We start from the raw sequence: 19,960 nt of genomic DNA on the forward strand, positions 1-19,960 counted from the left end.
TTAGTGCTCCAGTCAACAAGAAAAAGATATTCCAGAAAACCTTTCAGGAGCAAGCTTAACTCCAAAAGTTATGAATTGTGTTACATCCTGGCTACACTATCCTTGTAAAAATACTTTGGTTACTTGTATTACGTATCTTAAAAATCAGATTGTGTTGCATCTTCTTGATTGAAGTTTTTCCACTCTGAAGTCAGTATTACGTGTTAAGAGGACAAAACTAGTATCATCCTCAAATGTGGGAAAGATAAAAATCATGATGCAGTCAAATTTAGAATGGACACACATCATTTCTGCCTAGAACTGTCTACTAGTTACTCTTCTCTTACCCAAAACCTTGGTTAGCTGTACCCTCCCTGTGTCCTGCTCAGTTAGGTCAATTTCCCTGGTTTCTGATTTTCCATTCTACTTTAAAATCTACACAACTGTACTAGCCTGGCACTAAAAAGAGTTATTTGCTTACTATACATATATAGACATTTCATTTCTGGCTAAGGATTTGAATTGCTAAGTTATTCAACTGGAATGAACAGGTTACCTTATTATCAGAATTCCAACAATGCCAGTCAGCATTTTTCACACTATCAGTTATAGTGTTACTTGTCTAAGACTCAAAAAGTCATCCATCTTTCCACAGTAACCTCTTTCAGCATTAAGCAAGTGAGAACGCTTTTTTCTTTTGTGTTAAGGAAGCTGCTCATAAAAACTAGCAAAGTTTTTACTACTTGGCAATATTTTATTCTTGCAAAATGCAATAAACCCACCTGTTTCTTCTGCATTTCTTAACATTTACATTCACTTACTTGAAACTGTGCTAGCTGAAAAACAGCAAGAACAGTATATTTATACAGGCCACTAGTTAGTCAGCACTGATCATAGTATGACTAGAAAGATAACATTATGGAGTTGAATATTCCTTTCACTGACAAATTGAGGGAGATTCTCCATTTTTGCAGCTAAATACAAAACTGAGAGGCGCTGAAGAATAAAATGAAAGAAAGATACAGGAGAAGCCCCACATCACCTGACTCGCACTAAAAAAAAAAAAGAGGACAGATATATATAGCATACATATAATCATCCACTTTCTGCAGCTTTCTATTCATTATCTTTTCTGTATCTGATAGGATCTTCTCTCAAGGCCATTGGTCCAGAAACAATTACAGCACTTTCTGCAATGCCACCTTTCAGGAAACACATGTTTTTTCAATTGTTAGACAAAATTAATCATTTTATTTCTATGCCATTCAGGCCAGAATCCAGAATAACTTGAAACTGCCCGACTGTATCAAATCCAAATTAAAAAAAGGGACATTATTCTATTCTGCCTTCCCCCTTAGAAGATTAGATCTAAATAACTTGCCCATTGAAGAAGAAATTCCTTGTCGTACAATGTTAAATGTATGAGAACCAACAAATTATTACTGCATACAGTAATTCTTTTTCCAAAGAGATATTTTTCTCAAAGAGCAATCTGAACTCACAGAAAAAGCATACTTCAACTTTTAAGACTTGAATGTCCAATATTTTTAAAGCAACTTTATGTATGTTGATTCTCACTAATGAGAACAGTGATACTCATCAAGTTCACTCTGTAGATGTTCGTTTTTTTCCTCTCCTCTTCCTATCCATTCCCAACTTACAATAATGCACGTTTCTTTACCAAAGGATCTGACCTGAGGTATTTCATTACCTCTTCTGCAATCAAAAAACCAAACTGAACAGCTAGATGCATTCACTTATAAATCCTAGAGGAAATCAAAGATGAAACAGCTGAACTATTCACTGCTGTTTGCAATCTCTCAAATCAGGGTTGGTTCAGGAAGATGACACTATGAAGTAAATTTTTAAACAAATGGACCACAAAATCCAAAGAAAAACAGAATAAGCAGCATAGTGTCTACCATGGGTAAGTTTCTAGAAACTGCAACAAAACTTTATTAAAGAACAGAGTTAATTGACATATGGATGAGTATAATATACCAGGTAAGAGAAGTCAACATGCTTTTTGTAAAAGGAAATCATATCCAACAAACCTCTGAAAATGTTAACAAGCATGTGGCTAACGGAAACACCAGTTAAGCTGTCTACACAATTTTCAAAGTCTTTCAACAACATCTCTCAAAGGAAACTAAAAACAGACTAGAGATCCTTGACAGATGAATAATTGGTTAAAGTATCAGGAAGTAAAACAAACTAGAATAAAGACAGGCTGGCAGTAATTTATGAGTTTGTGGATGAAGGTAATTGGTAGAGACCCTCAGCGATCTGTGCTGCTCAGTTTATTCATAAATAGCTCAGAAAATTAGAACAAGCATATTAAGGTGGTAAGTCCGCTGACAGTACCAAAGCATATTCAAGGCAGAAGTCAGGATTTCAGTGAAAAACTGCAGAAAGACTTAAAATTTTTTATCGTCCAACTATGTAAATGTGAAGCAATGCATAAATGCAATGGACTTTGAGCTGACAATTAACACTGAAGAACGAGATTCTAGTTTCGTAGTAGGTTGTTCCAAGGAAGTATCTGCTTATAGTTGCAGTATCAAAAGGCTAATCCAGTATCAAGATCAAGAGAAAGAAAACAAAACCAAACAATTATTCTACATCATAAATTCAGTGTGCCCACATCTTGAATATACTATGTTGTGTTTCTCTTATAAAACAAAGATAAAATAGAATGATTAAAAAAAGGAAGTTAGAAAAGAGCAAGAAGAATAAGAAGTATAGGAAGAACCTGATTAAGACTAGAAAAAGATGACAGAGATAAGAGTAAGCTTATGAAACAAAGCGACAGAGGGAATTGATTAAGTGCATGCAATGAAACTGGAAGGTAGAAAATTGCTCTTCACAAAACATACTTTGAGGCTTACACAGACATTACTGAACACACAAAGAAACCTCATTCAGCTCTGATGTTCTAATATGGCTCTGATGATCTAAGGCTTAGACTACTTCAGAGACTCCTCCTTCAAAGAAACTCTTCATTGGTAGAACTAACACACACAAGCATGAGTACTGAGCCAGAACCACCACAAAATCCTAAATCCTGTCTTGTGAAAAAGTTCAGCACAGAGCTAAGGAAAACACACCCGCTGTGAAACAAGAAACAGGCCTAGCTGGTACTGAGAAATGATACAGACATTTCACAATCAATGAAATGTAATTGAGACTAATTTTATGTTACTTTAAATAAAATACATCAACTTGCATATTATGTTGAATGATTTTTCTTATTCTCAGTCTTTCAAAAAGCCTACATTCTCTCAAGAATCAAGTCTTAAAGAAATAAATGACATTCAATGCCATTGGTTTTTTTAAACCTCCCCCAGTTTTATTTCAAACCTTGATCTTATCCTACAAAGAGAAGGTGTGTTTATAGAAATGTCCTAGTGAGACTATTTAGTGGTTTCTTCCCCTCCTCCCCAGTTTTCAGACTATGTGAGAGATCCCAAATTACAGAAGTTGCTAAACCATCTTGTTTCAAAATAAGACTCAGGCTTTTAACACAGGTGAAAGTCACACTACTGAATTACAGAAAAGATCTGAAATCTTCCCCCCCCCCAGCCCCCCAAATTAGTAAAGAAATCCAATCCATGCCACCATTCACTGCTTCATGAACTTCAAGTCAGTGAACACTTATTTGGTCTGAAGTTTGTAGTATTCAAACTCCATGGCTCTTTTAGAGAAAACTTCAAGTACTTGCAATTTCAGAGAGACCTATTTATTGATCCACTGGTGACAGAAGCAGGAGAAGAAATGAAAAAAATAATAAAAATTGCTATTAGAATAGCAAATTATATCCTCATAGTAAGTAATGCAGATGAAAAATGTTACCTCATCATGTGTGTATCTGTAATCTGCCTTCTTTGACTTCAGATCCCATAATACCACTGTTCCAGACTCAAAGCCAATCAGAAGCTGTAATAATAAGCAGATATATTAAGTCCTTACAAGGATAAGCAAAATAATACCTTTTGCAATGCCTGTAGTTCTTGCCCCAAAGAGGTGCAGCATAATACTACATGTAATAACCGCAAGTAGTTATGAAGACAAAAATTAGTGAGAAGCAGTGACGACCTCAATGTCAGAGAGGTTTACTTTGTACTTGTTGTCATTCTCCTAAACTTCCAGCTAATACAACTGACATTCATGCCAAATTAGAACAACAAAAAAAGCAATCTTATGAAGAGTCCTTGGAAATCCCTTTGCATTCCAGAAAGGTCAACATTAAACTTTAAGTGTATTCCTTCCTGAGTGAAAATGGGGGAATTGGAAGAGAGAACTTTTTATTGTGCATTTTCCTCACTGGAATTTGTTCTGCTTAGATTTACTGGAAGAACACACTATCCTTCCTAAAGGTCTAGGTAACGGTTCATTGTCTATAAAGAAACATGCAATATAAGCTTTCTCCAGATGTTAATCACAATTGAGAGAACTGGCTAAAGGAACACCAAGAACATTAATTGTTAAGAAGAGGAAAGCTAGAGAGAAATTAAACAAGATAATTTTTCCAAATAATCTTTTTGCTAGAAGCGAGATTAAACCATTTCTGCAGGGACTGAAGATTCAAATCGCTCATAATAATTGGTCTAACATATTGTTGAGTATCTAAGTGCTTTGCTCTCCTATCTTAAGTGACACTTCTCAATGAAAAGAAAACAAGGCCAACATAAGGCAGTAGTAACAGTCTTGGCACTTGTTATATAGAAGGCAGCAATGCAGCTTCATCTTTCATAGTTGCTGGATCTACTGAGAGATCTTTCCTTTGAACAATGTTGCTACAGGAGAAGCAGCTCCTAGCATTAAGTAGTATGCCTTCACTCCCACTTCTTTTTCCCATCATGGACATACAAAAAAGGAGTAGTTGGCTGCTGGGATTTACTCACTGTTGAAACAGCCTGTTTCCTGTGAGCAAACAGAATTGCCCTGAGGAGTGTCCTTCATATTACAAGGTAGAAAACACTGCCTTCACACACATGCCATTGTAGTCAAGGATAGAGATCAATATGGTCTATTGCTATACCTAAAGATTTTGACTGGACAGTTTTTTCAGCATGTTAAGATTTTTAAGGTATACAGCTATTTCTAGTATGAAAAACTAGTATGATCTAGTAAAAGTGAATATTAATTTTTTCTCACTACAGTGTCTTGTATACTATTATTTTAAGTGATCTTGCTTATCATAAGCCACATTTTATAATCTTTCTATTTTAACTTTAAACTTTAGAAGAATCACAGTGATTAGAAGGCTAATAGCATGAACAAATTTTAAAAGTGAGTACACTGGAGGTTCTTGCAACTGCATAGGTTTTTTTTCAGCAGTATTTTTCTTATGAGAAAAGAGAGGAGCATAAGGTCAGATACTAAAACACTAATTTATAGCCTGATTGATAGAAACAGTAATTCTTAAACTTTAATTGACAATAATTAAGTGTGGGGTGGAATACACCAGAATAAATAGATCATTTGTCTTTTCTGAAGTTACCATAACTTCACTACATTCATATTCTAGGGTCTATGATTCCGGTATGTGATTCAAACCTAATTCTACAGAGAAACCCATTAGTTATGCAGTTACTGCAGTAAGCTTCATCCCAATGAAAAAACTCTACTCATGAAATTCTCCTTGTTGGACTGAAACCTCAGGTGTCTAGGATAATAGCATGCTAGTTACAAGCTTGTAAAACATTCAAACCACTGCTGAGACAATAGTATCATTCCCTCTCTCTTCAGTTTTATCCACCACCAACATGTCAAATGAAAAGCAAGTAAACCAAAAAATAATATTTCTCCTGCGTATGTGGAACAATAGTAAGCAAAGTTATTTTCTCTCTCCTTGAAGATTCTTCACAAATGGGAGTTCAAAACTCTAGGATATTTCTGAGACATTACACTGACAAAAATAATAATTCAGAACTTAACTCATCAATCATTAATTCATTAATCTATTCAATCACTTATGCCTGATTAATCTAGAGCACAGTCATGAATGAAAATCTGTTTAAAGTGGCATCAAAGTCTCTCTGGCTAAGTTACAACCATACTTTTGGCAGGGGTCTACACACTTTTGGAAAAGACACATGCAAGACTGCTGTTTTCAAATCCTTCTTTCATATTTTGCTTTATTCCTATTGTCAAAATTAAAGAAACCCCCTCCCACTTACTCTTCAGTGTGGACCAAGGGATCTGAACAAAAGTTGCAGTAGACCACTAAGATTTGCTAAATAACTATAAGGGGCACCCAAACTAAAAAGGCTAAAGATCCTTCATAGAGTGGGTGAGTCATGTGATCCCATCCCAAGACTTGTAGAAGAGGTCTGTTACTTGAAGCACAGACTTCGTCTTGCAACCATGACTTAAGGGGGCAATGTATGATTTGGTATACAGTAATTGCTGTCACCTAGAGAAGGCATACTAACATTTTAACTCTTTGCTTTCTCCTTTAATTCAGGAAGTCTTCACTGTGAACTAAAGCTATACGTTCTACATTGTTTTTGCATGACCCTCATAACAGATGTCCCAAAGCAAAGTATTTAATAATACAGAAGGAACTCATGACCATTGAGTTCATAGCTCAAGTTCTTTGTGGCTGCTATGTCACAGGACATAAAAATTGTCTTGCAAGGGCTTCAAGAACATATACTGTAAAACTTTTTGTAAAGTTGATGATGTTAATACTACCTCAAAAGAAGGAAGAGACAAGTCTAATACATAGCTCTTACATGTTTTAGATGAGTTGACTTTACTGAAGTGTCTAGTTGTACTACAGACCAGTTAGGTTTTACGCAATTTATTATAATCACTAGATGCTGTCTGCTAAATGAGAGTATGTCAGTTAGACCTCAAATTCCACAAAAACTGCTGCCTTGGATTAGCTAAACTAAAGATGAAGTACAGAGTATGCTAGATAAATATGCTACATAAATAAGCATTTTAAAGTTGTGAAACAGCAAGACCCAAGAGCATTATAAAGTTTATTTAATTTCCATCCTACTGTTTCTGCACTCAGGTTATGACTGGGGTTTTTTGGTAACATCTTAATTTTTACCACCATAAGTAAAGTTCTTTGCTTTACATTTTCAAGAATTTTTGCAATTAAGCACTTTCAGCTGTGTTATCAAATGTTTCTGATTACAAGATGCATTCAGTTATTCCAGTAATGTGTCCTACAGTCATGTCTGTACCTTGCTTAATATTATTTTCAGAGCCTAAAACCTTGATTTAGCCTTCCTTTATGCTTTCAACATTGTCCTAATCTACTTAATCCTTCCTTAAAAAGCAGTAGTATCTATACTTAAAAAAAAAGTCTTGCTTGAAAAATAATGCATTGAATAGTCTTTAAACATATCCTACCTTTCCTTCATCCATTGGATTGTCACTAATGTGGACAATAGGTCCTGGGTGAGATTTGGATGACCTAAACAAGAAATATTTCCATTTAATTAAAAAAAAAATCCCCTGCCCAAAACTGCATCTCAAACTGACTGCAAGTAATATAGATTCTGCAGATATAGACTCCATGTAAGCAGGCTATTGACATTTCAGCATAGAGTCACTTTTACTTTTATCTTCAAGCCCATAAATACTTCCTATTTTGAGGCAGTTAGTTTCTGTCTTTTTATAAGAAGGACTTTTTTACTGCTTATTCGCAACAGAAGAAAATTGCCATTAGCTTTACAATATCTGTCTTAATGTTTGTTGTTACAGAATTGACACAGTTGGATGAAATGTTTATTTTTATGCTGGAAAACAGGTCTTGCCATTATTCATAAACTGCCCAAGCTGGGCATTGTTAAAACAACACAAAGTTAAACTTTATGTTGACTTCTTGCTACTGAAGAAGATGGACTAATGAAGAGCAGTGTTTGTTTCAACAGCCTTTGGCAAGTGACTGACTTCATGTATGTTTTGAAGATAGACATAACATTCTGGGAACAAAATAACAGCACAGGAACAGCAACACACAAGTATGTTTTCACCCACAAAACGTTTTCACGTTTTCAGCCAGTAATTTTATACTCAGCATGCATCAGCCCTCTTACAATGCATGTCTTTATACTTAGGGCTTTAACCCCAAAACCGTAGAAGTGACACGCCTGCCCAAGTACCAGCCGCATCATATTTTAACATACATAATTTTTCTAGTTCTTTATCACCACAGATAATGATTTTTATGTCTATTTTTATATTGTCTATTTTTATTCCAGGCACTATGATAAAGTAGTATTATAGGCAGAAACATATATATTAACATTAACACTTCACATTTGTGAGAATAAAAAGTATTTACGTGACTATTTATGTACTTCGATTGTGTATTTGGTGTAGTGAGACTAATACAGAGGCCACTCTAGGTAACAATGACATTTCTGCAACTGATGTTAATAATATCTGAGATACTTCTGTTCCCTCCCCTCAACACACAATACTTGATTAAACTCACAGTTCAATGGCTTTATTCCACATGATGACATAGCCTGAGAGAGTAAATGATTCCACATTGACAATGTGAATGTTTCCTCTTTCGGTGCCCACATATAGCCATTTACTTTGGAAAGGCAGATGACAAAATGTTATCCTGAAAGACAAAGCCACCAAAAAAGGAATTAAAGAAAAGTCTTTTAGATATCCTGCACTTCAAGGTTTATGTTGCCAAAAGGTAGAAGAACAGCAATAGACAAACAGGAAAAAGTAAGACAAGTTACAGGTAGAGAAAAGTAGCAAAGCCAGTACATGACAAAAGTAAGAGATGCACAGACAATGTAAAAAACTTAGAGTAAACAAAAAATAGAAACCAAGGTATTCTAAAACTTAAGTCATTCAGATAAAAATCACACAGCCACCTTTGACTATTATCATATTGAATGTATTTGCTCAGGATTGCTGTAATTTTGAACTTAGAATACAATACTCCTATGTTATAATCTATAAATCTCCCTTTGAAATCTAATTTCAAGTTTTAAAGAACAAAGGATTTTTAGAAGTAGTCTTATGCAGATTAAGCTGGTTTCAAGTAAGGAGACAAAGGCAGAAAATAATAAGCATAAGAAAAGTAAGTTTACATGTAACCCAAAGTATTCCCTAAAGAGCAAACATAAAACCAATCCTAAACAAAAGTCATTATTTTAAAATTAGTAGTTTAAATTTGGGGCTATTATTTTACTTAAACCACGTTTTAATTTTCTGCCTTATAGTTTTCTCTTCTGCTAGGAAGAAATACCTCAATAAAACCCAAAAGCTAACAACTGTTTGTACCAGCAGAGAACTCTTCTTTGTCCATAGCTCCAGTGCAAATATTAGCATTGGAAAATGGTTACTTCTGTCCTCTTGGGCCCTGCTTTTTGTTTACTATTTCTTCAAAATTGGTAAGGAAATAATGTCTGTAGGAACCGAAGCTTCTAAAGGATCTGATTTTTCTGTACCACAGAAATACTAACTTGAAATTGGAGGCTAGAAACTTTCTGGAAACTGTAAACTCTAAACCATTTTAATCTGACAGGGTCCAATATTGAGAGAAATTGCCAAACTCCTTGGAAGATCAAGCTTAGGCTTTCAGAAGTGTTTCAGTGATAAGGTAAATAATAATTATTCAATGGAAATTTGTTCTGTCAGCTCTAATCCTTAGCTTTAGAGATTTTTTTTGTTCTTGTTTTCTCCCAGTTGGGTTCCCTTCTTGCCAAATCCATGCATCACTTCACAAGCCTGTTAATAATTATTTATGCAAAGAACAGCTTTAGATCCTTTGCATTAGATGCTGTATATACACACTTCAGCACAAAAGCAAAGGCTAACAGCTGCAATGAGAAAAATCGCTAACAGCTGAAAAGATGTTAATTTGTATTACAGGTTTCAAAAGTTAAGGCTTCTGTAGTAACACTGGATCAAAAGTGTACCACTTTGCCTTTTATATTGCTAATTTCTTTCTAGTTAGGGAATGCAGTTTGCTCAAGCAAATCTTTGATTTATCCATTTTCTAACTTCCTTGATTTCTTGTGCTTGAATATTTAAGCCAAAGGCTGCATTTTTTTCATTGATGGTTGACAGAAAGAGGACTATATACAAGATTTAAAATGCTCTTCCAACTCATTGAACTTAGAGGTTGTAACATTTTTACTAAGCACAGTAATCTGCAAACACCACAGATTAAAGACTTATTTTCGCAATGTCCTTGAAAAAAATACTGTAGTAGAAGCTAAATCACATACATCTCTGCATACACTTCCTAGGCAGGCCCCAAAACCTTATTGCCCAGTAACAGAGCTCTCCCACTACAAGCAGGTCATGGGGAGGGGGAAAGAGATGTAGCATGAAAACATCTGCACTCTAAAACACCACAGCTTCTTTTTGTGCCAGCACTCCATGTGCCAGAAGCAGCTGGCAGCCAGATCAGTTGGATCTGAAAATGTGGCCTAGCAGCCAGATATAATATTCAGGAACAGGGTCATGGGCCTATCTGTCTTGATCTGTGAGTTAATATTGTCAACGACAGTTGTCCAATGCTTTCATTGTAAAAAACAATCTATTTCATGTCACCTAAAGGTGGGCAAAAATATAAGTTGGGGCTGCAACTTTGATTGCTATAGCAAAAGGGCAACACTTCAAGAAGCGTCCAGCTCCTCAGTACTCTTGATACTCTTCTTGAATATGCAGCCATATTCAATTTACTGTCTCCTCTGTGCAAGTGAGATTAATTTTGTCAAGAGTTAGCACACCAAGAGTAAATTAGAGTTGAACAAGTAACTTCGTAAAATGTTTACAAACTCTCAAAGGCAGGAGGTTGAAGAGAATTCAAAATTGTTAAGTATAGGCACATATAAAACAGGGTTCTTAACCTTATCCTTCAAAGTGTGCTTTTACCAGTCTTCTACAATCAGAAGTCTTGTATAATTTTTATATAACCTAAAAAATACTCTTAGAGCTTTTATGTTTCACAGAACAACTGATGACTAGTTAAATTCAAAAGGAATTTGTCATGCTGATCCTGCTATAATGAAAGAATCACCATTTCACCTTGAATGTGGTAAATGTTACTCCGTTTGTAAATATAATTTTATTTGCTATTTGTTTATTTTCTTAATAGAAAAAATGTCTTCCAACTTTCAGAAATTCAATTATATTTTTGTCTGAAGTGATTCATTTCAGATAACTGCATTTATTTTAGCAATTTACAGAATAACGCTTCCAATGTTAAAGTCCATGTACTGAGCTTCTTTCTCTCCAGTGATTAAGGCTTCACCTTAAACTATGGAGATTTTAAACACTGGAAATGTTACAGCCCTCAAACTAAAATTCAGTGAAGCTATGACTATCTGAAGGACCAGTGACAACAAACTAGCATGTCAACATACAGGCTACATTCTGTGGCCTTGCCTGCTCCACTGAAAATTGGACTGAGGATTAAAGGGATTCAAAATTGTTTTGGAGGATGCAAACAAAAGGTCAGGGTCTTCTTGGTGGTGAGACAATACTTGCTTATTTAACACTTAGCCAAGGACAGCATATTTTTTCTTCTAAAAACACAGATTTTTCTTTCAGAAACCTATCTTTCTACCACCACAAGATTAGAATAATATACTCCATCCATAACATTTTAAGATCAACAGAAGTGGAAGTTGCCATATAATGCTCTGGCAATTTCTACAACTCAAGCATTCCCCCTCTTTCTCTACCCACAAATGGATACGTATGTAAACATGAAAAATGCAATCAATTGTTGGTAACAGATTGAAAAGACTACAGATACACTCAACCCAAGTAAAAAATTTCTGAAAGCCCTTCTTGCACACAAACCCGAACTGCCTGAAAACAATGTATCAGTCAAAAACAGAGTACCATACTCTTCTTCTGTATCAAGCCATTCTGGCCAAAAATACAGAACAGAAGCATCTATAAAAAATAAGAGACCAGTTTTGTGCATCTAAAGAGACAGCCTGGGACTGTCTGAGCCAGTAATCACAGAAAGCAGGCTTTTGCAGGCAACTGTTTCATGGCACAACAGATTCCTCACCTTATCTCTAAGGAAATTTCAGCTACCTCGGTAAGCATAGTACATTTTGTGAAGCGGATTGAAATTTAGCATAATACAAGTATTTTGCACAGCACTTTATTCCAAATATTTCACTTCTCCATACCTGTATAAATAAAAAATCCCTTTATAGAAAAAAAGCAATGCTTTAAAGATTTTTTTTTTTTAATCTGAAATCTACAGTATGATTTTAATACATACTATCCCTGCTAAAATGAGGTAGTTATGCAACCCCAAAACAGTCAGGGTAGTTCTAAACTCTACTGTAGCTACACTTTTCCCTAAGCACAAAATCTTCTTCCTCACTGCATACATATTTGCAAAGCCACTCCTTCCCTGTCACCCCCTTCCAAAAAAAAAAACAAACCACAAACACAAGAAATTTCACTTTCCTGTGAAATTAATTTGTAAGAGTTGAACCAATAGTTCAAGAAAAAATTATATACAGAAAACCCAGTGGTGCACTAGCAGTGGAAGACATCGATAAAAAGAAAAACCCTCATGATATTCCTTGTTCTTACTGTATTTAAAATATAAATATCTGCTATTGCTTATGGGAGAGTATCAGAAGTGACAGGAGTGTCTTTAAGAAGCCAGTTGTAAACCTACTGAAAGGATTTCCTTTAACTGCAGACCATGTGTCTTTTCTGATAATCTGTCAAAGTTAAGAAAAATCTTAATTGTGGTTGTTTCACAATGTATATCAGAGTAGTTATTATAGCAAGTGATAGTATTGCCTAGAGGAATTTAATTATAGAAATATCAAATAATACAATTTATTAAATTAATATGTAAGTCAAAGAATTAGGCTTTTAAGGGAAATACTAAGTAAAAATGGCAGGCTGTTATCTTGAGTGTATTACTATGACAAGAGAAATCCTTCTAAGTTGATCGTTACCTTTCCTTAGTCGACTGCATTATGAAGTATTATATGTTCTTCAGAATTTTCCACTGCTTTAACAAAGCACAGTGACAAATACTTTGATGAATGACAAACACTGATAACAGATTTTATTTTTAAGTCACTAAAACTATTTCTAGAACATCAGGCTATCATTATAGGTCTACAGCTCCTGTAATCACACTAGCTGCTCAGATCACTATTGTATACACAAAGTAAAAATTTTCTAAAAAGTGTTAAGCTACCAAAGTTGTATTTTGCATACCTCTGTCTTCAACCTTCCCTGCATGAGACAGCCACCACGTAAAATTCAGAAGCTGAAAAGTTTAATTCTTATGTTAGTCTAGACTCCATGTCCATGGTCTCTTGTCATGTCTTCAATGCGCATAGAAAGTCAAGAGCCAGTGTCAGAATGACATACTGATGGAAGCAAGCAGTGGCTGTGATTTTGCCAGACTGCTGCAAGGGGTCTATTTCCAGATCTGGTAACTGCAATAAGCTTAAAATACCTACCTGTACAAAAAAGGCCTAAAGGGACAGAAGGCACATGCAGAGGAAGAATTCCTCTTCATTGCATCCCAAAACTGTCCCCCCAAAAGACTATGCGGACAAATGCAGTATATCATAGAAACTGGACCAGGTACTTCAATTCCATTTATATCCCATAGCAGCACTCCAAATGACGCTTCTCCAAATACGTTCACTTGAAGGACTGCCTCTAAAGGCAGCTGAGAAGTACCCATGTTCCGTATCTGAGTTGTGGTGTACACTAGTAGTGTCAAGATAGAATAATGGGGAAGCAAGAGCCAAGAACAGAAATAAAATTGTCACCACTGATGTGATCAATACTAGGGCCATTTAGGTAATTTTCCAGAAAAAGGCTCAATTTTAGAGATTTTTTACGTTGCTGCAGGTATTTGTATTTTTACGATATAATGTTCCTAATATATTTAATGGCTTACATGTTCTCTCCTTTATGGAGTCACATTTCACCTCTCCGTTTTAAGATGGTTCTTCAAGCTTCAGTTGTACTTCACTCAGAAGGGGTCTCCACATTTTTATTTATACACAAACAGAAAAGGGCTGCTTCACTGATTGTAATGCTGACAAAAGACCAATACACACATGCTTTTTGAGGCAATTGATTTGAAAACTAAGAAAATTTTTCAATATTGAAGGAATTCACACCAAATACAACTAAAGATTTGAGGATCTTTTACCACTGATAAAACCCCCTGCACTACATATTTATGAACTCCTGTTGGTATATCTGACATGACTCAAAAACTAACCAGACCTTTGGCATCAGAAGATGCTTGGGTAGCTTGCTCTAACACATGCAGTTCAGGCTGAACATTTCATCAAGGAAGTCACACACTACAACTTAAAAAGATGGCCATGTCAGAGATTTAGCTTTCCCGGGAGACAGAAGAATTATGCCCATCACTGATAGAGAAAAGTCTGTCAAGACAGGCAGGGCTCAGACTAGAGGTCAAATTCTGCCCAAGAACATGGCAGTTGGCCATTATGTACCTCATACCACTGGGAAAGTCAGTGTGCAAGGAAAACAACTAACAGGACAATGGATACGTTTTTTTTTAAAACTGTTTCAGAAACTTGAAATCTCAGAGTAATAGGACTCAGTACTTCAGTTCTGCCTCAGTGCCAAAAGCAGCAGAAGGCAACTGATGCAACTGCAGTTCCATCAACCGCACTGACACATGGGACTCTGCATGCATGCGTGGCCTCAAGAAAATGTTTTTTTCAAAGGAATCTGATCTTGCATGAGAGACATTAACATCTGCAGCAAATCCAGACAGTCAAGAAGTTCATTTTCTCCTGCTAACTTCCTGAAACAAGATAAAACTCCTAATTACTTCATCTAGTGGATCACCATTGAGTAACATTTTTAAGCCCACCAGGTAAAAGAAGGCTTTATATGACACCATAAGGGCAAGCAGACCCAGTGATCATTTCCTTTCACTCTCAAGAAGAAAGCCAGTTTGAAAAGTGTCAAAAAGCTTTGTGTGAAAAACTTAGTTATGTCATATATTAAACTTGTATATCATTGACTCTGCAAAGACTCCAAATATTTAACTTCGGAAGTATTGTTTGGATATGTACCTGTAATCCTTCTGTTAGTTATACTATAATCCTACCCCGAAACACACAGGGCAAACAGGAAAAAGCCAGCCCTCAAACAAAGGCTGGAAGTGAAACAGTGATAGTGATGCACAGAAAGGGGAAGAAAAAAAACACAATCAAGAACCCACAAACAATGTCTATCATCACCTGCTCTCACAGGCAAGAAAACCTGTATGTCCTTCTGCTATCCACAAAGTGGCAGAATTGGTCAGTTTATAAATTCAGTGAGGTGGAAGGAAAAATTCTCTCACAACTAGTGACTGCTACTGCATGGGCTGGGTACAAAGTTACAGTATCTAACAAGGTAAGGTATGTGTCATAATAAAAGTTAAAAGTCTTGTTAATAAATGAGTAAATACAAGTGGGATTTTTCACTCACTGTAGACAGAGTCTGTGTTTTAAACACCATGCTACAGTTGCTGTTTACATCAGGACACAAAACTAGATATACTTAAAGCATAATTTTGTAACTCTGAATTGTGCAGTTTCATGCTGAGGAAAGCTATTTAAATCCCACAGCACAAAAGTTGACATATTAAAAATTAAACTGCTATCAATGCATTCAGTGATCGATATGCAAAGCACTCACACTAAACACTATTTTTATGCTGTGATTCTGGTTCTTGTCTTTATGCTAAGTCACAAAGCAAGTAAACTATTTCTTTTGGCATTAGAACAGGGAATCTCAGCTCAGAAAGGATGCAAGTCTTAGAAAAACTAAACAAATTTTCCACACTTGTACGTAAAGCTGATTGGTGTGGGGTTTGGTTTGCAGCAAAGGAGACTCAAATTTGTCATCCCACACCTTTTCTTTTTTTTTTTTTAAATCAAGTTAGTCTGTTACTTCACACTCCCTTAAATTGGTTCTGTGAAAGTCCCTGGCTCATTAGTGATGTGTGTTTGACTTTTCACACCTTAGATCAGCACAAAGTTTAACAGTTCCTGTATGGCAAGAACTCTAAAGCCAGACTGGATATCTACCTCATGATATGCTTTCAATATTTACTTTAATAAGAAGCATTAACCATGCTTATTTCAGAGTTAATCTAGCCTAACATTAACATTTACTACTAAGTCAAAACAAATTTGACATGAGGCTTGCATTACATGTGAACACACAACAATTTTATGATGTGTTGGATATTTATACAGGTATGTAGATGACAAAGAAACTACACTGTGATCCACTGAAGAAATCTTAGAGAAGTACAAAACCTAGGATACTAAAAATAAGTTAACACACCAAATTGTGCATTCTGCAAAGAAGTACTACTTATACACTTTTAACTTGCATGACAAGTCATGCAAGCAACCCCCGCCATGTAAGCATCATCATGCATTTTCTTTCCTGGCCCCTACACACTGCTTCCCACAGTCAAAGAACAGCGGCCAAGCTTAGCATGACATTGGTTTAGTATCTTCTAACTTTTGTTTGGTAACTAAGAACATGAAGCAGCTGCAAAACCCCCACAAATACAACATGAACAAAAGGCTACAAAACTTGCAAAACTAACTTGTTTTGCACTGTGCTTCTGACATCTGCCACTAATTTCAACTAACAGATTCGTTATACATCAAAACCTTCACCAATCACCAGTTCAGAAGACTTGCTTCAAATTACTAACCATCACTGGTACAAAAGGCAGTCAAGAGCTATGAATCTTTTAAATGGCCAGTTTCGTATCTACAGATACTCAACTCATATAAAGATTCAACAGAAAGCAGCATCTTTAAAGACTCTTGGCCACTACTTTTAAAGAAATGTTTTGCTCAAATCTAAAAAGCTGCAAGTTACCCAATGAAGACATTTTCCACAGCTCAGAACGAAGTCTGTAACAGGCATAGAATTATTTTAAAAGAAAAAGCAACTCTTTCTCGCCACTCCCTGTTCTTAAAATTCAGGAGTAGAAAAACGAGAATTCACACCACTTTCTAGTCATATACCAGAGACTGCATTCTGAATTAATTTACAGGTAATTTAATACTCTAATTCAATTTTCAGGTAAGCATACAAAATACTTAACACATGACAAGCATTTATAAACAGCTATGTCTGGTTTTTACTCCTTATTTAAAAGATGTTCAAAACAGGCCTGAAAGCAAGCTAGCCAAACTAGATTAACAACACAATTTCTAGATTTCATATTTGTTTCTCCTGTTGGTAAACATTGGGCAGTAATTCTTCCATATGGCTAAAAGCAGGGAATTAGCCAGAGCTGGTAAAAGGCTGTGCCAGGAGAATACAGAATTCATTAACAAGTCATAGCCTTTTTTTTTTTTAAACATAGTTCAAGCATAGTTTTCAAGACTAGAATATCCTTTAATCTGGGTAGCTAACTGCTACAGTTAGCTTTCTAGGCTACAAACAACCTTCTAGTTCACATCTAATCCTTACACATTAAACTCTGATTTGGAAACAAAATTTGAATAAAAATTGGCCTGTGACATGTTGAACTCAACTCCTACCAGGCAGGACAAATACTGCTTTTCCACAATGTCAACACACTTCTAGGTACTCCCAATCAGGTATATAACTTTATACCTTAGCATCAACAGAGTCCTAGAGCAAATGCTGATATAACTGAAATAGTTATATAGCTTCAGTCATGTAGTAAGATTTGTCTTTGTTTCCCCTCCAAGGACATTTTTTCTAGTTTGTTAACTTATTTATTCTTTCATCCAAACTAATTTCCAAGATATTGAAGTTCCCTACACAAGCTGGCAAATTATCATTAGAGAAGATATTGCTACAAGGCACTGTTGTAGTATTTAATAAATAATTCCTGTTTGAGAAATTAGTTATCCTTGTGAGCAAATCTTAATCCCACAACATAAAATATTTAAAAGATTTTATTAATTAGGTATCTAACAACTTGGCGCTTGTGAATTGAGAAGACCCAGTTTTATTCATGAACACTCTTCTCAAACTTAGTTAATATACATCATAAAACTGACCTAAGAAAAGCCCATTTACTTCAAATTCACATAACATATCAAACCTATTAGGTATAATTCATTACTAAGAACCCTTAGTCTTATAAAGACACCTATTTAGAATTCTCAAGCAGTGAATTTGTGCAATTCTCTACAGTTCAAAAATCAAAGTAATTCCCTAGTAATGAGATTACACTTTTTTATAAAGCTTTATTTTATAAACTAGTCAGAAGAAAACAGAATATTTGAAAACAGTTAACAGTCATCCAGCATGACCTAATAAGTGTCTATGAAATGTATGGTTCTGGGATCTTAAGTGTTCTGGCTACTTCTATATGCTATTATAATGGATACTTTAAGGTTAAGATTACTAGAAGAATAAGCCCTTGTCTCAAACTATACCTTCACCACTCTTGGTAACTATGGTGCTCTCATTACTTATTTTAGCAAGGCACAGGTTTTCCTGGAAAAATCAGTACTCTGTCCCAAATTAATAACAAATACAACCACTGAAGTGACACGAGTGACCTAGACTCCTTTCCACCCTTGCCCCTCTTTCCGGTAAGAGCACACACAGTTCCTCCCTGTGACAGGTTTTGCTAGTGAGACAACCACATTTACAGGAAGAGGATGGTTTAAAGCTTCCACTCTGTTTAACCAAAGATATCCATACATCTAAGACTCTAAGACAGCTTCCAACAGATTTGCACACAATCAGAATCACTTCCTCAGATATCTATTTTAAAGCATTAGTTAGAAGCCAATGTCCAAGTGTGGTTTCAGGCTGCAAATCTGAATTTTATATTGACACTTAAGTAGGTGCTACAGGTAAGAGAAAAGTCATTTAAGAAAGAAGGAGGAAGGGAGAGGGAGAAAATTCAGTTTGGATACACTACTGCATCTCCTACAGTATATTACATTATATAATCTACTCCTCTATTATATTATATTAGAAATCTAATCTAAAATGTCTCCCTAGCTTGCGTACAACGCTGTTATTGAGTCTCAAAATTGTTAATCAAAATGCCTGTTGTTTTCAGTTTCTCTGATACACACAGGCAGGACCTCCAACACTGCAGAATTCTGATTTGTCATCAAGGGGAGAAAAACTTCCAATTAAAAAACTGAATTAGTTTTCCTGTTGTATTTCTGGTGCACAGATACACACACTTACTTTTGTTCCAAAATTCCTTTGGGGGCATACATAGAAAGTCTCCTATCCCTCCACTTTTTAAAGATGGGAAAATTGATGTTCAGCAATGCAATATGCAAAGTGATAGAAAAGTCATCTCAATTTAAGTCACTAGTGTGTCTACTCACAAGCACTTTGGGCCCTAACAGCCTGCAACTCAAATTCAATGTAAATACACTTTCAATTATTTAACAAGTTATGAATTGGACTGCATTAATAAATCTGATCTTACCATCACACTATGTGCTATTGTAAGCAGCAAAACAATAATAATCCAGTCCCTACCGTTCTCGATTAAATTTGAGTGAATGAAGTATAGCAGGTCTCTTCTGACGCAAGTTCCACAAGTGTAAGGTATCATCAGCCAAGGCACTCACAAGAGCTCCCTATGAAAAAGAAAAAGTTTTAGCCGACTTATTTTCATAACCCTAGTAACAGTGTATCGTCATCATAGTGGAAATATATTACATACTTCTACCAGGATGAAAAAAATATTTATAAGCATGTGCATCAACACCATAGCACAAATAAGTTCTAAGTAATAGAAATGAAATAACTGATGTGATCGCATGTCATTCAGCTTGCTCACATTTGGTTCAGTGCTATACTGAGGGGTGATGGGGATGGAGAAGCTTTTTCCGGTGTGTGCACATCAGTTCCCTCATGCCCACCTCTGTAGAGAAATTAAGCAATGAATTCAACAGCTAATATCTATGTGCTGACAAAGCTAGTGAGGTTTGACTTCATCACTCCTGAGCCAGAAGTC

At 35.6% G+C, this 19,960-nt stretch overlaps 1 protein-coding gene across 9 annotated transcripts in view; it reads right to left on the minus strand.

The window, feature by feature from the left end:
• Positions 1–19,960, minus strand: part of STXBP5 (syntaxin binding protein 5) — a 114,079-nt gene that overhangs the window by 63,033 nt on the left and 31,086 nt on the right. For all 9 annotated transcript variants that reach the window (XM_072856158.1, XM_072856159.1, XM_072856160.1 and 6 more), the window contains 4 exons: positions 19,480–19,580; positions 8,441–8,575; positions 7,351–7,414; positions 3,832–3,915 (listed from right to left, as the gene is read on the minus strand). In XM_072856158.1, the coding sequence (XP_072712259.1) occupies positions 3,832–3,915; positions 7,351–7,414; positions 8,441–8,575; positions 19,480–19,580 (384 nt within the window). The remainder of the gene's footprint in view (positions 1–3,831; positions 3,916–7,350; positions 7,415–8,440; positions 8,576–19,479; positions 19,581–19,960) is intronic.

This window comes from Ciconia boyciana, chromosome 3 (assembly GCF_034638445.1).
Source record: "Ciconia boyciana chromosome 3, ASM3463844v1, whole genome shotgun sequence".
Lineage (NCBI taxonomy): Eukaryota > Metazoa > Chordata > Aves > Ciconiiformes > Ciconiidae > Ciconia > Ciconia boyciana.